Below are 18,421 nucleotides of genomic sequence, written 5' to 3'. Positions count from 1 at the left end.
ATTAACATTTTTTCCATGTATTTGGTTTTTGATCACACTGTAAGTAAGATATAAATTTGATAATTGAGTGATAATTTTATTTGAATAACGATAGGACCGCGTGTACCTGTAGATGTGTGTAAGTAGGACTTAGGAAGATAATAAGTATATATATATATATACGTCTAAGGATAGGGTCGACGAGCGAAATTACGTTAATTACTATTACAGTATCGTTACACAGTTGGAAGCTAAGTCGTAATTATGTCGTCTCCCTTCCAATTGCTTACAGGAGCATGCCGGTAGCGACGGATAGCGTACACGGAGGAGAGGATGCAGCATCATCATCGGCGAGCAGCTTACCGAACCGCGGTCGTTACTGTTACACGTTGCGCCGTAACCGTTTCCCTTTCACCGACCGGCCTTAAGTCTCCGTTTGTTTATTATACACATCAGGTCGGTCGCACCGCACCAATAATTTAATCACTGCTTACGCATACGTTGGTCCGACACGAAGCTGCGAATGTGCATTTGATTGGCCGCCGACATTACGGTTAGTCTACTCGTGTCGTGTGTTCAACGATCACCGGTTCTTCGACATATCCGTCTTGGCAAAATTATACTTGGACGGCCCTCAACCGCAGAAGAGTAGTCTTCCAAAAGTTGACCATCGCTTATGGGGTAAGTGCTTCAAAATTTGGCGCGCAAACCGGATGAAAGATTCCCACACCGTATGTCCAACAAGCGCTTTTAGTTTTCGACCGGAAAACAATTTTTCTTACTGCACAAAACTAAAACAAAACCTCGGATGAGTGGATTGTCAATTAGTGTTCAAAAGAAAAATTCATAATTTATTTTGTTATTACTTGATAAGATATGCATACATATAAATTTGAACTGCGAGAGTGGATTTGGTTTTCCAAAATAGTTTTGTATGCACTAAAAGTTGGAAATTGCTAATGAACTTAAGAAAACATGCCCTCTATATCAACACATATAAATAATATAATTATACATTATCCTGTAATAAGTAAGCATGACAGTAATCTGGACATAGGTCTCTTCTTCTTTATCTTCGCCTTACACTCCCAACTACATGGGGTCGGCCACCCTAATCCTACACTTTCATAGAGCTCGGTCTACATCTCGTTCAATCACCTCAGCTATTCTCATATCACTCTCTATTCTACCCATCCATATTTTCTTTGGTCTTCCTCTTCCTTTTTTCCCGCTACATTCAAATTTGGACGTAGGTAAAAAAAAAGTATTTAATACCGAGAACTGGCTCGACATTTTTTTATCTTATATTTATTTAGGTTCTTAAATTCCTAGATACGAATTACGATAGAATCTAGTCGGTAGAATATAGTTTATAAAAAAATAAGTCCTTCGCAGACAGATGTAAAAATTACAAATTTAAGGCTGGTAAAAATGTAAGTTAAAATTGATAATGATGAGTTTTTTTTTATTATTACACCGTTATATTTCAAGCAGGGTCCCGAAAATATCCTGAACATTTTTCAAATAGTTTCATTGTGACAATAATAAAAGAACTTAAAAAAAGTTCTAACATTAACGTTATCGTTAAAGTTAAATAAACATAACTGATATTTGTACGTTTTTCAAAATAAAAGTGCAATTAGAACTTTTATAAATAAACGTATCATTTTTTAAAATATTAAATAAAAAAAGAACTTTAATTTGTGCCTGGATTCCAAGTCAAAACTGTAAACTATTAACTATTACTAATTAAAACCGTTTTAACACCGTGCACGTCGGTTAACTGGCGTCATTGATTGATAGATCTATTATGTCTGTAAGAACGAATCGTTGGATATACTATGCTACTGGGTAGTAACTGAATGTGGCGCCAGTGTCTATTGTTCTATGAACGATTTTGTACACATGTGTACCACCGATCCCCACATCCACATGGTATAACACATTTGTCTTTCGAAATTACACGCAGAATCTATTAATCGATTTTGACCTTCTGTGAATATTTACAAACCGATTGTTCGACGATGAGTTTTCGAGACCTCGACACCAATCATTTCAACTGTTTAGAATACCATTTTAATCTATAAATCGTTAATCGACTTACGCACGTAAATCGTTAACACTGTCCCGATAAATGTCTGCTATTCAAGTTTATAATCAAATAACGATCACCATGTGACAATGTCTTGAATTCGCATAAAATCTGATCTTTTGAGGTCCAAGAATTATTATCGCTATGGATAAAAATGTCATTTCAATATATTACAACTATCCATTTGCGTTTAATATAATTGTAGCAATAACTATATATTTATATATTGTTTATAACTATATGTATTTAATATATTTTTAGTAATGACAACAATCAATCTGGTTTTAACGGTGTATACAACGTAAAAGTAAAAGAGATCACAAATCATTTTGAATATTTTTACCTTTAAAAAAAAACAAGAAAACAATCTTATCCACAAATAATATTTTTAATTTTAATGAAATTGGGACTTTAATTTGTATACTTTCTAAAAAGTAGAAATATTATACAACAGTAGTCTAGAAACAAATGGACGAATATAACATACAATAATGTCCGCGCTGTTCAATTTAAATAATAATTAATAAAGTCTCACACGGATAGATTTTACCGAGATTCACAAAAACGTTATCAGCTGGAGAATATTATGTAGAAATAAACAATGTTACGATAACATGTCTCGTGTTTACATTTTATTTATTCGTATGAATAAATAAAATGTTTACATAATAACACCGTAATAAATCCTTATGTAAATGTAGTTAATATTTAATAATGATTAAAATAACTCATAAATTACTAAATGATAATTATATCTTGGAACGAAGTAACTTGCTCGTTATGTCTTAATATTACGTTAAGACGCGTGATTGACGACACTATATTATGAACATGAAGTTGCTGAACAACGGTAAACAAACATTATATAGTGACATTACCGGTTACCCTATGATCGTTTCTTGAGGTAAAACAAATTTAATAAAGAAGTTATTTTTTATGTGCAAGTATACAATGTAGTAAACTAAATAATAAAAAAAATCTCTTCCGCCTCGAGAGTTGAATTCTACGACCATTTAAACTGTTGTTTTTTTTACATAAAAAAAATTATATGATACTTTCTTACAAAATTAAAGTTGTGCAACACGGAGCCTAACTTGATTGTAATTAATTAATAGAAGATTGTTGAGCTTTTCTTCGCAACGGTAGATGCACACTCGAGTTATGCGCATTTTAACAATTGGATTCATTCAATAAGTATGCGCATAAAGACCTTCAGTTACTATTTAGGATTTTCCAGACAAACGTTCTTATTGCGGTAGTAATTACGTACACTATTATTTTCAGGATATTTTAACATAAATTATTTACAAAAATGTATTTTTTTTTTTGCAGTTATGTAGGAGCGATTTAAATGAACATCTACTCCATACGCGTATCCATTGAATATAAAATGCCTTTATCAGAAGCTCGGAGATGTTTAATCATCAAATTTACTTTATTTCTTATGTTAGCTGCTTTAACAGCCGGACAGTCGTTGGACAGCAATGTGGTTGTCGGCCCAAGTAAGGCCAATGGAGGTGGCGCTGCCGAATTTCGTGAGTACACCACTTATCATTACGCTCATTATTCATTAAACAAATTAAATTATAAATACAAACTAAAAACAATAAATCTCATAATATGTGGTTAGGTTAGATACAGTAGAAATGTGTCATGATCGATACTTCAATTTATGTGAAGATTATTATTAAAAATCAGGTACTTATTATAATAACTTTAACAAATAAATAAATAAATTTATACATATTTAAAATACAGTATTAAATTAATTTAAAATAGAATAGAACTAGTATATTTAGTTGAATAAAAATCTTGTTAATTATACCAATCTCGATTTTTGTTCGAATTTACTTACAAATTTCACTTTTAAGACTATAATATGTAGCTTGGAAGTTGTGAAACTTAACTACGAACAGATTGAGCTTATTTACTTTGAGCTAATAAAAATAGTGGATTAAAACCAAAAAATCGTTTTTTAACGAAAGGGCAACCTGTTGTTGTGTAAACCTAAAATATTGTACCTACTATACAATAACAAACAATTTAATCATAAAACTTAAATCTGAAAACTAATGTTAAATCTAATATAGCTGTACAATGAGATGTGTATTTTTTAGTACTAAATTCTATAAGAGTATAAGAGTTAATTATACGTATTAGTTGAAGTCTTTCGATGTTGTTTTCGATTAAAATCTTAAAAGAAGAATTGTTTATACATAATGACGCACGACCATGAAAGTGATGCCAATGAATTAAATCACCTGCTTAGTAATTAATTGTAGACATTTATTTAGAGATTATGGTTTGATTAGATGTACGGACCACACAGGGATTAAAGTATTAGCCTTTCTATAAAACAACTAAAGCTATAAATCTCCAATAATAGCCCCTAAAAACATAAAATCACATAAATAAATACAAAATATTTTATTTTAATAGTTAAATTAATAGAACAATGTAACAAATAGTTATACTAACCGTCAGAATTAAAATAAATATTTAAAATAAAAACAAATTACAATTTCATTTAGTTATCCATAGTAAAAATTTCTGTTTTAAAGTAGAGTAAAATTGTTTACAAATATATAGTAGAATCCGGACTGAATATGCACTTAAGTACAGTGCTAGGTCTTAGAAGAAAATAGGATCTATATGACCCCCTGTTACTGACCAAATAAAAAATAAAACTGAGGCATGTGGCTTTTAATTTGCTGCCCCCCCCCTTTCCCTCATTGGATAGTAACTATTTTTTTGTAAATAGTTAGAGTAAAATATATAAGTTATATACAGAGCTTTATTATAGTAATTGACCAATTAAATATTTTGGGTTACTGTTGAAAGCAATTGTTTAAAATTACTAATTATAATTATAAAACAAATGAAAACATAAACTATTAGGTACAAATTTGTGAGTGTTTCTTACAGACATATTTTATTGGTTGCTGCAGTAGGATAGGTACCAACAACTGAACAGTAGGCTATTAAAAAAATCATGTTGTATAGCGATAGGTGTCTCTTTTTATAATTATCGACTGTTGCAAAATCATTGACCTTATTTAAAGAATAGTAGTTATGCTTTTTTTAAATAAATCCCAACTGAGATTACGTATTTAGTATTATTTTATTGTTTTTTTTTTTGTACATTACGTATTGTAAGAATTATAAATATTGTTATTTTATTTTTGTCAACATTGATTTTAACAGTGAACAGTAAATAAAAACATAGTATTTTTTGTTTATGCTATACTATATCCATCCTATAAAGGATAAATCCACATTGTATTAGATTTTTCTAAAAAAAAAAAAAAACAATACCAACTTTTATGAATTATAATCCATAGACCGTGAGCGAAAAATAAAAATTGTACTCTCTAAATGACGAACAAATAAATACTTACTTACTGTTACATAATAGGACACGATTTAGTAATTAAACAAGAAGCATAACATTTTAAAAGACTCACGAGTTGATAAATACTAAACTAAAAATATATACCTATACCATTTTACGGTTTTTAAAATTAACAATTATTGTGTGTACTTGTAGATACGTATAAAATATATATTATTAATATTGTTTCTTATTTAAACAGTATTCAAAATTTGATTTTGCCGGTCTCATTTATTTCTAAAAAAAAAAATTGGTTCACTATTAGTAACACTATCAAGAAAAAATGTTTTACTTGAATAGGTTAATGCAGTCGAGAGGATGATTTTGGGTTTATTTTCAAAGTTTAAAACTTCAAGTGATTGTATGTAAATGTGTAGGTTTTATTTAAGCAACATAAAGGTCAGCAGGTGTAAAATTGAATGTATTTATTTATTACTTTTACGTTAAACAATTTACTTTGGTGTACATAAATTCTCAAGTCATAATAACACAATTTACCGTAGTATTCTCATATACTCGTAGTGTCGCTGTAAAAATAATAATGTTATAGCTTGTAGAGACAAAAAAACCTATATTTGGTTTACTTGTAAGTGTGTTGATAAAACGAAAACCGGTTGACTTTCACTGTGTTCGTTTTGTTGACCTGATGGACCAGTAACTATTTATTAAATATATATATACGTATATATTATGGACTGCAGTTATGTCATTAATAAAAATAAAAGTATTATTTATAGTTCATATGATTATTCAAGAGCAACATTTTTTAACGACTGTTGTAATATTTTATATCCGGTGAAGTAGATTTATAGAAATTTTTTAAGACACCAATTTCTGATCTCTCCTGTCTGTGTACTTGTAATAAAACAATGTTAAAAAGAAAACATTTATGCAGGAAATATCGTTCAACATGATAGTAAACTTAGTGTGATGTTTTTAAATTTGGTTTAATATTTCGCGATATTTAAGTTCTCCCACAATCCATTCAATTATTGTGTAGTTAAAATAAATAATACATACACCTCTACTAATATCAATCGTTTGCAGGCAATGAATTATATTGATAATTACAAAATACAAAATCGAATGACAAGTTGTTTATTGAAGAAAAAAAAACCCGAAACCTTATGACCATTTTTATAGACATAATTAGGCAATAGACGGAAGTCAATTATATAAAAAACACGTAAAATAACGTTCAAGTCGAGATAGAGTCATAAATTAATATATCTAAATATCGACCACACGCTGGACATTTTTTACAAGTCGCCCAACACATTTAGAAAATATATGCTTACAATCGAGTTATTATTATTTTTTTTACATAACAATATTACGAATGAGTTTACGCTCTGTTACCGGTGTCGAGTGAATGTACGCGGATTAGCCGTTATGGTACATCCCGATCCTTTCGATTTTTAACACATAGTCTATGCCGTGCCTGGTGTACCTACATAATATTATTATTAGCTATCTTAACCGTGTTCATTCTTATGTGCAGGTAAACATTTTTCACAATGCAAAACCCGTACAAACGAGTTTGACGACTGTATAAGGAATGCAATCAATGGCGTCCGAAGTTATTTCCCCACCGGTAAGAGCGCATTTTTTTTTTAAACAATATTTTTGGACTGGATACACAAACAAAATTTGCCCCTTCAATGACAATTCGTTTGAGTGGCAAAGTCGTCCGTCTTTTTATAAATTCTGTTCAAACCTGTTTACATTAAACTCGACTATTATGCATAAAATATGAACCTGGCCGTTTGCGTTCTAGGCGTACCCGAACTGGGAATCCCGCCGTTCGATCCATTTTTCGCTGCCGAAGTCAGGCAGAGCCAAAGAGCCGGTTTACTGGGCTACAGGTTGTCTATATTCAACGTTACCGAAAGCGGGTGGAGATTGTCGGAAATCAGAAAAGTCAAGTAATCGGTTTTGGCCGGTTTAAGAAAATGAACGTTATCGGTCTAACGGTTGTTTAATTGTTTTTCAGAACGAATTTCAACACCAACTCGATGAAACTGACACATTATTTCCCTGAAAAATACCTCGAGGGCTACTACGAGGTGGAGAGCACCTTGTTACGACCCGGCGTCACAACTGTCGGCCAGTTCAACATGACCTTATGTAAGTGTAACACACCGAGTAAACACACACTGGGCGAGTCAAATGTGGTTTACACTGTTAAAGACGCTTATAAAATAATAAAATTAAAAAAAAACTCGTCACAGATACATTGAGTCTGTTATTCCCAGGTATACAGCCTATTGCCAATAAACACATTTTATTTTTCTAAAAGTAAAAGGCTACTTCATTTTTACGTTCTTAACTATAATTACTGTAATAACTCTAGTTGGACATTCACTATTTAATTGTGTATGCATAAGAATTGCGTAATTCAATAGTGAACGATTGTTTTTTAGATGATTATATACAAACGATGACGATTAGTAAACCAAAAAATTCTGACAAGATCAAAGTAGCCGTAGAACTGCTGGAAATCGGAAATATGTCCCTGCACATAAGCAACCTCTTGCGGGGTAGAGTTATAATGGGTGAGTTTAAACACATTGTTTAGTACAAATTAAAACTAAATGGTAAGCATACCGATTTGGCTTCAGATGAACTTTCATCATGTTTATATATTGGGTGCTTAAAAAATGATTAAGTATCAAAATAAAAATGTATTTATTTTTTAAAATACAGTACATTAAAGTGATAATCAAAATTATATATTTAATACAAGTATACAGAACTGCTTAACCACTTAAGTAGTTATGAATATGATAACAACGAAATTCACGTGTAACGCTTTGAAGTTCTAACGAAAAGCAACTAGGATATGTACTTAAAATTGTAATTAAAAATTGCTGAACTTTTTTTAATTCTTACAGAGAACGTTTTGGACAGAATAATAAATGCTTCATGGAGAGTTGGTTTGCCAGTTGTGAAACCAATTATTAATGACCTAGTTGCCGTGGCCTTTACAAAAATTTGGAACGATGCATTTAATAACTTTGACTTTAGCCTGCTATTGCCATAAAACAAATCAAAATTATTTTCATAAATATATTTAATATGATATGTGGTTTACTGGTATATCTTTTAGACTCTATTTCCACATTACAAAAAAAAAATGTATTTATATTTATTATGATTAAATAATTTGATCAAATTATACATTTTTAAGTGATAGTAATAGTATTTACAGATCCCCATTTATATTTTGTAAATTTCCAAAGATTTATTTTAATTTAGACATTATATAATTTTCAATAACAATTATTTTATGTTGCGATAAGCTAACTAGGTCGATAGTGACATTTATAAATATTGTATATATACGCCACTGTCGTAAGTTCTCCCAAGTTAAACTTATAAAAGTATAGTTTAAAAAATATAGGGTTAATTATACCTTACCTTAGGTTTAAGCACAGCTGATGTAAACGGCCATTTAACGACTTGCCATCGTATAAATAGGTTGTTGATTTACACTTTTATTAAAAATGTATTTGTCTCGTTTTTCAGTAACCCTTTCTGAATTTTTTTTAATAACGTTTCTAAAGTCGCTTCTTCGATGTCGTAAATAAGTTGTTAACATTCGAAATTAACATTAGAATTACTATCAAGATATTCAAAATGTTTAACACCATAAAATAAGCCAGTAATTAACGTTCTTTTATTGAAAACAGTTAATAGTTTATTTTCAGAATATGTAATTTATTTATTAAGAGATGTGGTAGGTATTGTAAATATAGTTTATATACATCGTCATGTACATTGTATTCTAGTAAAATGTTTTTGTTATATTTTAAAATAAAATTAGTATCCATACTTTGTTTTTACTTTATTTGCTTTTAAATACGTTTAAATAACGTAACGTTAATATGACAGTAGGTATAACAAACTAAAGAAAATCATAGTTTTTAAAAAAAATGCTCAATACAGTAAAATAGTTCCAAATACCTATATGTACCTATATGTATTTAATAATTATTTAAAAAAATTAAAATTTGGACATGTTTTTGTCGTCGTAATCAGAAATATGTTAATCAGTAGACGATTAGTAATAAAAATAATCTTTACTACTACATTTCGTGGTGCACGTTAGTTGATATTCGTAAATGCATTACACTATAATTATCACGACTTATTATCTAATCTACTAGTTTTATGTTTTTTAAAGCTCGAGTTTGTTATATTACTGATTGTAAATAGTTTACTACAAAGTATTTCGTGAAATGGTTGCCAGTAATATTTATCAAAATTCGCGTAACTAATTTACTTATTTACTATAAGTACATTTTTTTTTCTAAAAATTTTATATTTTCTTATAGATTATAGAGTATATTACTCTTAAACAGTAAAAGAGACACTTAGTACATGAGAGAATAGGGTAAAGTTTCTTTTTGAGTGGATATCAATTACATAACGACATCAGTTCATTAGTACTTAGTAATAATATGTTAGTTTTAATTCTAAGTAGCCGAGACAAAAATATTACAAAATTAATGTTTATTCGATTTTTAGACAATAATTTAATACATTTTTAATTACTTACATAGTGTTTAAGGAAATCGGTGTCAAAGTCTTATTTTATAGTTGGGCATAAATCGAACATGGCTTTCTATGCGTTCCAATTCTAGAATATTGTAATTGTGAATATGAATTTGTTTTGTTGTTTTGTAACATTTGGAATTGGATTTTCGGTTTACTTAAATCAAGTAAGGAAAGCCATATTAGTATAATTATTAATTAAGATCTATATTTTCTGACTATTATTATATTATAATAGTCAGCGAAGAATTTTTTTGAACAAGGATCCGGATAATATTCCGGCATCACCCAACATATAACTAGGTTAGCTAAAAAAAAAGTTTTTCCAGTATAAAAAATTGTTTTTTAGAGTCGGACAATAATTTTGTTTTTACTCGAGTAATTCTTTCCGGAACAAACTAAATCTATTTTTTTAATTTTAATTGTGTAAATTGATTGTAAGATTCTGGAAAACATATTTAATTTTGTAACAAAAATATATGTATTATATTTTGATAGCTAGTAAAATATGATTTCTACCTGAAACTCTATCCGGACCCTTGGTTTTAAATTTGCTTAATTACGCACTTGCATACAATTTTTTTTATTACAAAATAGTTTTACGCAATGTGTATTAATTATATTTTTTTAGGTAGTTGACTCGTTTGATCAAGTCAGTCAAGGTAATCGAGTAATTTTATTAACATTTTTATTTAAATACAGTATTTTACTTTTTTCATAATAATTACACTCTAAGAAATTTAATCGAGACTGTAAAATTTGTTAGGGCCATTATTAGAATATGTTTTAAGCGCAAAAGAACAAAATGCCGGAGACGTTTGTTCCGCAGCGAAATTTTTTCTTACGTGCAATTCTTCTTATGAGTACAGAACGATAAACGGAAACTGTACTAACTTAGAACACCCAACGTGGGGAATGGCGAACACAGCAACTACCCGTCTGTTGCCCGCACTCTACAAGGACGGTAAGTCGAATAGGGAAATGCATATAACTCAGTAGTGGAATTAACTTGACAAGCTTAGAGGAGCTTAAAACCCTGGGTAATAAAAACCAAAAGGATTCAAATTCTTCTGAACTCCTTTGTGCTCTCGAAAAAATGCCAGCATAGCCTCCAAATAGTGTTTTTAATTTTTACCAAAATTTCCGGGGAGCTTAAGAGTTTTTAAACGTAAGTCTGAACTTCCGCACCGACGGTGCTTAGCCCCCTAGCCACCCTCATTAAATGCGCCCCTGATATAACTTTTACCAGTAGATAAACGCACAATAGGACAAATGTAGAGTGAATACTTACTTGAAGCATTTAAAAATGAATCGTCTTTTGCCAAAAATAACACGCACAAATAGCACGTCCTTTATTTTGTTGGATAGGTATTATGGAAATTAGAACTCAGAAAAGTGGAAGAAACTTGGATACTCCCAGAGTGTTATCTGACATATTTTTCACGGACCTTAACTTCGAGGACGACCTGTACACCATGTCTGTGATGCAATGGGGCCAATTGATAGCACATGACGTAACGCTTTCTCCGACAAAAAATGGTGAAATTAGTTATTGAAATTTAAAAGACAATCAAGAGTATGCCATAAAATCGCTTTTAAATTCAAGGACCTAGCTGTTGTGGTTTTAATCAACCGAACCAACCTTCCACCAAAAGTCTTAATAGTTGTCAAGCGATTTCTGTTCCAGCCGACGATAAATTTTACTCTCGTTTCAACGTAACGTGTATGGATTTGCAGCGAATCTTCAATACTCTAGATATAAAATGCAATATCACTCCAGCACTTCCAGTAAGAAATAATTTATCCGAAACCGTTTAGTGTTTATGAATTAATTGTGCCCATAACAGGCATAAATATTTGAACGATTTCGAGCATAAGTTGTAGGTTTTTTGGTCATATTTTTTTAAACAAAATTATTAATTCCCTAATCCTCTCCAAATAATATAAAACTCGAGGTAAGAAAATGCATATACAATCATAAAAAATACATGTATAACAACTATTCATAATTTTTTAGATAAACCTAAATACTGCTTTTATTGATGCGTCATTTGTGTATGGATCTTCTGACAGAATAAGTCATAAGCTAAGACAATTTAAAAATGGTCTATTAAAAAGTAAAAAAGTCCACGGCCGTGAATTCCCGCTCAATGTACTCCGACCTGAGTTAGTGTGTAACGAAGGACCGTCGACAATTCTTTGCATCCAAGCAGGTTTAAAATAACACAATAACTAAAAATAGAAAATGTACAAAGTAGTAACAGATAAATATAAATAATATTCAAGTACTCGTCAATAAGATTTTCTAGAAGTTTAAGATTTTCTAGACTTTAATGGTTGATTATCTTGCAGGCACATATTTTATGTATTTTACTTATTTTAATGACGAGGAGAGCATATAATTAATTATTGCAGATAACTTTTTTTTATAAAAAATGTATATGGTTGCTGGATTGTCCTAATTTGAAATGTGTGTACGTTTAGGCGATGCAAGAGCAAATCTGTTTCCTCTAATTGCAGTAATGCAGATAATATTTGTTAGAATCCACAATTGGATTGTTTTTGAGTTGAAAAAAATGAATAACCATTGGGATGACGAAACGTTGTACCAAGAAGGTCGTCGAATAGTTTGTGCAATTGTGCAGCATATTACATATAAACATTATTTACCAATTATCATAGGTGAGTAAAGATAAATCCCAAAAGAAAACTGGGATATTATTATAAATAATTAATACTATATATATATATTTTATATATAAAAAAAAACACTATAAACAATTTTTTGTTTAAAATGTTTGTAATTTTAAATTTTAGACAATTTTTAACAAGTCTTTTATGACATTTTTTTTTATTTCTTAAAATTTTGTGATTGCTGTATAATAAATAACTCTAAAACTAACAAAAGATTTAATGAGTTTATAGGTCATTTTTTTTGTAGTTACTTTATGTAATTTTTATATACGATCATCGTGTGTTTAAATTCGTAAAAATTTGTAGGAGAAACTTATATGAACGCAGTACAGTTAACAGTTAATGATGAAGGTTATAACAATGTTTACGATCCAATGGTAAATCCTCAGATACTGACCGAATTTTCTGGGTGTGCGTTTAGATCATTCCACAGTATGTTAGTGAACGATTTCGAGTAAGTATATGAGGTACAAATATTTTGATGGAAATTAGAGTATAAATCCTTTTTCTATCATAACATTTTAACAAATTAGTAGTTAATTGAATGTAGGCACTAATAATATCCACACAAGTGTTTGAAGTTTCATCGATCTACATTAACAACAATGGTCAAGCTAACAAATTTAAGTTGTTTTTTAGGTTAGTTGACAGTGAACGTAGAGTTGTCGGCACGTGGAAACTCAATGACAATTACAATAAAGTTAGCATGGTTGCCGAAGGAAAACGATTTGATGAACTTATCACCGCAATGGCACATCAGCGTATGGGAAAAATGGATAGGTTTTTTCCAGTGGCCGTAAGAAAGTTTCATAAAGGGGTTAAAAGAAAATTGCCTTATTCAGTGACCTATGCGTTCACAGATCACGGGCTTGTTATTTCAAAGTGACGGGCTTGGTCAAGACTTAGAATCGGCGGACATCGGAAGAGGTAGAGACATTGGTTTGAATACATATGGCCAATATTTAAAAATGGCCGGTAGAAAGTATCCGGAACACTGGGAAGATTTAGATGGTTTTATGGAACATGATGTAATTATTTATTGAAATCGTGGCGTATCAAACGATACCTTTAATTGACTGCTTGAAAATTCCGATTTAAAGATGATCGAGCTCTTGAAAACAAAATACGAATCCATCGAGGAAGTGGAACCTTTTGTAGGTGGGATATTAGAAAACAGCGTCGAAGGATCGATTCTTGGGCCTACATTTGTGACGGTTATCGCCGAACAGTTTAGTCGGCTACAACGAGGAGATAGATTTTACTACGAAAATGGAGATTTAGTTCATCCTTTTACACCAGGTAACATTATTAACGTTTAATATTTTACATTGAATTTCGAACTAGATACAAATCAATTCAAACTTGATTTTGTAATTATTATTTAGAATATTTGAGGTTTTAATAGTCATACAACGTTGACATTTATATTAATGACCATTTCCAAAAGTTTCAAAATCTAAGGACAACATTCATTGGCAACAAAAAAATAAAAATTAATTGCTAATGTTTAATGTACTTTACAATAGAATACCTAAAAGTATAAGAAACTAGGTAGGAAAATTAAGTTTATAATCGCTATGGTCTATATAAAAAGCAAATAAAGAAGATCCAAAGAACGGAACTGTGGTTTGAAAATATTTAATTATAATTTTTGTTAAATATGAAAAATGTGCAGGATCCTTTTAAAATTGTACATTATATACAAATTAAAAAACATAATGCGTCGTTTAAAATGTTGACTATGGTCCACATAGTGCAATGTAAAATGGTATTTACAAAATGTTTAATACTACATTTTAATATAATTAAAATGTGCACAGCTGGTTGTCAAAACATTTTTAAATATTGTCACAATATACATGTTTTAACGGAAGGCCAAAAAGTAGTACAGGCTTAATGTTTCATAAAAAAACATATTGACAAAATTTATGTCAATGTTACGTTTTCAAAATGAAACCAAATTATGATTTTTAAATTAGGTGTATTTTTAACAAAACCGAAGGTTCCTGAAAGCCATCATGCATCATACGTAAATCTAAACAAATAAAAACAACTTATTTGTTCTGGGTATTTTTTAATATTTCTTCATTCTTGTTAAATTCTACATATCCTTATAAATAAGAAAAATCTATACTAAGGCGTGGTGGACAACCCAGCTTTGTGTGCGCTTAATGAACTCTAATATCAATTTTTGTCGCTTAATTCATTGACTTTGAGCCACTCAGTTTGACGTCAATGCTATTACATCAAATATTATTAATGTGAATTTACAATAATACATTTTTTTTTTAGCTCTTTCATATAGCCTAACATTTAACGGCATTGCCATTTCGCGCAAAATGTTATTAGACGTTTAGTTTCTACTATTAATATACAACAACACCGAATAAGAACTTATTGTATGTTATATTATCTCATATTCTATCTCATATTATGTATAATATAATATTATATTGATTTATCAACATTTTAATGTGGTTCATGCCAGCCAGAAGGGTGATAGAATTTTAGCCGTCTAAAGACGTTGCCCGGGGTACACTACGTGGAAGCGTTCTATCATTGTACCATTGCCATACGAATAAATAAATAAATGTGGTTCATAATAAAATCAATTACTATGTACCCGTGTGTAGTTTAAACAGATTTAGCGTAATCCGCAATTAATATAAGATGTGTTTACATACCTATACAACTTAAGGCTTCAGCATGGAACATGCTTTAGCGTTGGCCCCCAGCCCGAAAACGACACTAAATTGCGTTACTAAAGTAGCGCACATACTTTAAACGTATAATAACATATAAGCCATCGAAATAGTAACGAGACTTCGTCGTCATGCAAACGTTTGGCCAGAACATGTAATTATTAAGATTTCATTATACTATTACATCATAAATCGCAAAGAGATTATGGATCAGAAATAATCACTATTCAGGAGCCAGCAGGCTAAAGCATGTTCCATGTTTTATAATTTCAGCCGTTAGTCTTTAAGTAGACTTGTAACTCTTTTTTTTATGGTGTAATGAAAAGTAAAAATAAATTATATTGTAAGCGCCTTAGAAGTTATAAAAACGTATTGCCGGTTGGCTAGAATGAATGATTAAAGATATGATTATGATGCGGTCACATAATTAACTTTGGTTGTCCTAACGTTTGATCGCAAAAATTGTACAGAAAAATTATTACTCGTAAATAAAATCATTATTTTAATCACTTTACCTGAATACGGTTTTCCCGTATTGTTCCGTATTGTGTCCGTAATCAATATCTTTATTTGTATGACAAACAAACACAATGTGTCATTTCGGCACAACTGTGTAATACACAATTAGTGTGTTTTTTCCGTTAAATAATAAATATTATGGTGTAGGTACCTACACCGTAATATTAGGTAATATAGGTTCTAAAATGTCCAATATTAATAAAAATCAACAATTCTATAATTTTACCCTATGGAAAATTACCAACCCCCCTCTCCCCCCTACCTTAAGTATCAAACAATAATTTGCACAAATATCTCTATATAATAACTGTAACAGAAGAAGCTATTCAATTTTACAAACGTTTTCATATCCGTTTACAAAATCACCAAAACAGCCTTATCCCTTAATAATAAACTACATAGACTATACCAGGCAACGGCTAAAAAGACAGTGATGTCGTTACTTCCTAATAGAATGATAAAAAATTTTAAAAAGGAAAGTGTTAGAAATAAACAATTAGAATAATAAAATTTAATTATTACTAATGGGTGACTTCTTTATCAAATGTACCACAGTGCTATTGTTGTATTAGGAATATTATTACATATATTTATTAGTTATTATGCTAAAAAATTGTACACAGATTGTCTATAAGTCTTAATAAAATAACAAATAGTATCAATTAATGAATATGTTTATATTTGAAGTTAAAATATGTTCACATTAATGTAGGTTATTTTCATACTCTTTATGAATAGCAATAAAGTTTATAGGAAATAAGTAATTTATAAATATTTATGTAAAATTAATTTAGTCAATGAAAACATTTTTTTTTTTTTACTAATGCAATGTAATTAATTAATGTGTTATATGTAATTTTGCTTTTTTCGTACCATATTTCAGATAACGTTATTAATTTTATACTTAAAAATATTTATCGGTTAAATGACATTGACAGAAATCTAATCAAATTAAGAAGGCTGTGTTTTTTTAAATACTTATTCAGCTCCATTTTGTTTCATGTGGACTGAATGCGAATTTGTATCTAATATATTATATAATATTTATTTTTGTAACTATTTAGAACAATTGCAAGAGATAAGAAAAACTTCTTTGTCTATGTTGTTTTGCATGGCTGGAGATGATATTAAAACAATGCAGCCGGATGCCTTCAGAAAAGTATCAAAACGGTAGTTACTACGAGTTAATTTTTGTTCATTATACTTCACTTGAAGTTTTTAATTAATTTTCAGGAATCCGCTAAAAAATTGCAATCATATAATTGGAGACTTTTCTTTTAATCCATGGAAACATCAGAATTCTTGGAGCTTAAAAAACGTCCAAGATAAATTTATAAATTTTTTCACTTCGATGCCATTTTTAAATAAGTTTTAAACGAATAATTATAATATATTTAATTATTTAAATGTATACACTGCATTATTTAACTTAATAAATCTATCTATCTGCTAATTTTAATTATACTAGTATTGTACTTTGACCGGGATTGTAAGAACAAATCCTAAATTTCGCGAATTACAATATACACTAGGTAAGAAAAGATAGGTTCTAATTCATTCAATCGACTTTTTTCAGTAGTCGTAGAGATTAAGAGTACTATTCACTTCAAGCTACTATCAATGAAGTGACTAATTTATTTTCGTGTCCACGAAGAAGACAAACTGGTGATTAAATTGGGTTGTTTCCGTTTAGTGAAAAACTGCACTGAATGGCGTTAGCAGCCAAACATTGTACGCTATAAAATACCACAATTTCAGCCAAAATCGAAAAAATGATTCACAAGGTTGCGCTTGTCTGTAGTTCCATAGTGGAAGTTTTTAAAAAGAGGTGGACTATTATAACTTTTAAATAGCCTATTTAACTTGAGCGTTTGACGAAGGAGAAATAAAAATAAAAATCGTTCTAGTGGCTTAAGAGGAGGAGACGAATATTTAACACAATTTGTCAATATTTAATATAATATTTTAGTATCACTAGTACGTTAGTGAGGTAACAGTCCTTCCGGAATAGTATAAAACATATCTAATTGAGAATTTTTAATAGTAGAATTTGAGTAATTTAAAGGATTTACGTTTAGTTTTGATAAGTAGTATGAGTTTTATTTATTTCATTGTAAAGTAATTAAGTATGCAGTATATTTACTGCGGTTTAACTGGCAATACAACGTTTATATTAAATAACTATATATAATAATATAATTTTCAAATTATATTAAAAAACTAGAAGAAAAAACCTTAAATCCTTACTACCTTAAAACATATTTTTGGTAATAATTATAATACTTCAGGTCGGATAATTAGATAATTACTGACTTTCGCTTAAAGTGTGAACGCAGACAGTTGAGTATAAATTATAAAACACAATACATTAGTCATCCAAAGATTTAACATTTTTAAAAACTATATTTATATTACTCCTATATGGGTTTCATGTTCGTCATCATTACGGTCATATTTGACAGCTGTACGCCTAATTAAAATCAACCA

The 18,421-nt window shown here is 29.8% G+C and overlaps 2 protein-coding genes across 8 annotated transcripts; both read left to right on the top strand.

Annotated features, from left to right (window-relative positions):
- Window positions 1–366: 366 nt before the first annotated feature.
- On the top strand, window positions 367–9,227 carry LOC126840885 (uncharacterized). 2 transcript variants are annotated; one of them, XM_050576875.1, is made up of 8 exons: window positions 367–660; window positions 3,187–3,326; window positions 3,404–3,606; window positions 6,964–7,056; window positions 7,240–7,387; window positions 7,456–7,589; window positions 7,886–8,017; window positions 8,357–9,227. In XM_050576875.1, exons 3-8 carry the CDS (start codon window positions 3,423–3,425, stop codon window positions 8,503–8,505), a joined length of 840 nt encoding a protein of 279 aa, XP_050432832.1. In that variant the 5' UTR covers window positions 367–660; window positions 3,187–3,326; window positions 3,404–3,422; the 3' UTR covers window positions 8,506–9,227. The 2 variants fall into 2 exon arrangements, with proteins under 2 accessions (XP_050432832.1, XP_050432831.1); XM_050576874.1 differs by lacking the exon at window positions 3,187–3,326 and having other exon boundaries at window positions 370–660; window positions 8,357–9,226.
- Window positions 9,228–9,703: 476 nt separating this feature from the next.
- LOC126840983 (peroxidase-like) lies at window positions 9,704–17,341 on the top strand. Of its 6 annotated transcripts, none has more exons than XM_050577102.1 (15): window positions 9,711–9,734; window positions 9,800–9,927; window positions 10,028–10,186; window positions 10,651–10,681; window positions 10,786–10,983; window positions 11,388–11,558; window positions 11,626–11,807; window positions 12,037–12,232; window positions 12,504–12,701; window positions 13,020–13,167; window positions 13,353–13,509; window positions 13,574–13,741; window positions 13,814–14,012; window positions 16,999–17,104; window positions 17,168–17,341. In XM_050577102.1, exons 3-15 carry the CDS (start codon window positions 10,127–10,129, stop codon window positions 17,307–17,309), a joined length of 1,956 nt encoding a protein of 651 aa, XP_050433059.1. In that variant the 5' UTR covers window positions 9,711–9,734; window positions 9,800–9,927; window positions 10,028–10,126; the 3' UTR covers window positions 17,310–17,341. The 6 variants fall into 6 exon arrangements, with proteins under 6 accessions (XP_050433061.1, XP_050433058.1, XP_050433060.1 ...); XM_050577105.1 differs by having other exon boundaries at window positions 9,713–9,734; window positions 9,800–9,858; XM_050577104.1 differs by having other exon boundaries at window positions 9,704–9,858.
- The last annotated feature ends 1,080 nt before the right edge of the window (window positions 17,342–18,421 follow it).

Source organism: Adelges cooleyi, unplaced genomic scaffold, assembly GCF_023614345.1.
Source record: "Adelges cooleyi isolate 19-005CV unplaced genomic scaffold, UGA_ACOO_1.1 ACOO_flye_CR_arks_rails_tigmint_CR_PRNA_376, whole genome shotgun sequence".
Taxonomy (NCBI): Eukaryota; Metazoa; Arthropoda; class Insecta; order Hemiptera; family Adelgidae; genus Adelges; species Adelges cooleyi.
The sequence above is the reverse complement of the archived record's forward strand: the minus strand, read 5'-3'. Positions and strand labels throughout refer to the sequence as shown.

Excerpts from the sequence above, each read along its gene's own strand:
- LOC126840885 (XM_050576875.1), top strand. The coding sequence starts at position 3,423 with ATGAACATCTACTCCATACGCGTATCCATTGAATATAAAATGCCTTTA. Across the intron at positions 7,057-7,239 it reads CCGAAGTTATTTCCCCACCG|GCGTACCCGAACTGGGAATC; the intron begins GTAAGAGCGCAT and ends TTTGCGTTCTAG. Across the intron at positions 8,018-8,356 it reads GCGGGGTAGAGTTATAATGG|AGAACGTTTTGGACAGAATA; the intron begins GTGAGTTTAAAC and ends TAATTCTTACAG.
- LOC126840983 (XM_050577104.1), top strand. The coding sequence starts at position 10,127 with ATGAATTTGTTTTGTTGTTTTGTAACATTTGGAATTGGATTTTCGGTT. Across the intron at positions 11,559-11,625 it reads GCTTTCTCCGACAAAAAATG|GACCTAGCTGTTGTGGTTTT; the intron begins GTGAAATTAGTT and ends TTTAAATTCAAG. Across the intron at positions 12,702-13,019 it reads TTATTTACCAATTATCATAG|GAGAAACTTATATGAACGCA; the intron begins GTGAGTAAAGAT and ends AAAAATTTGTAG.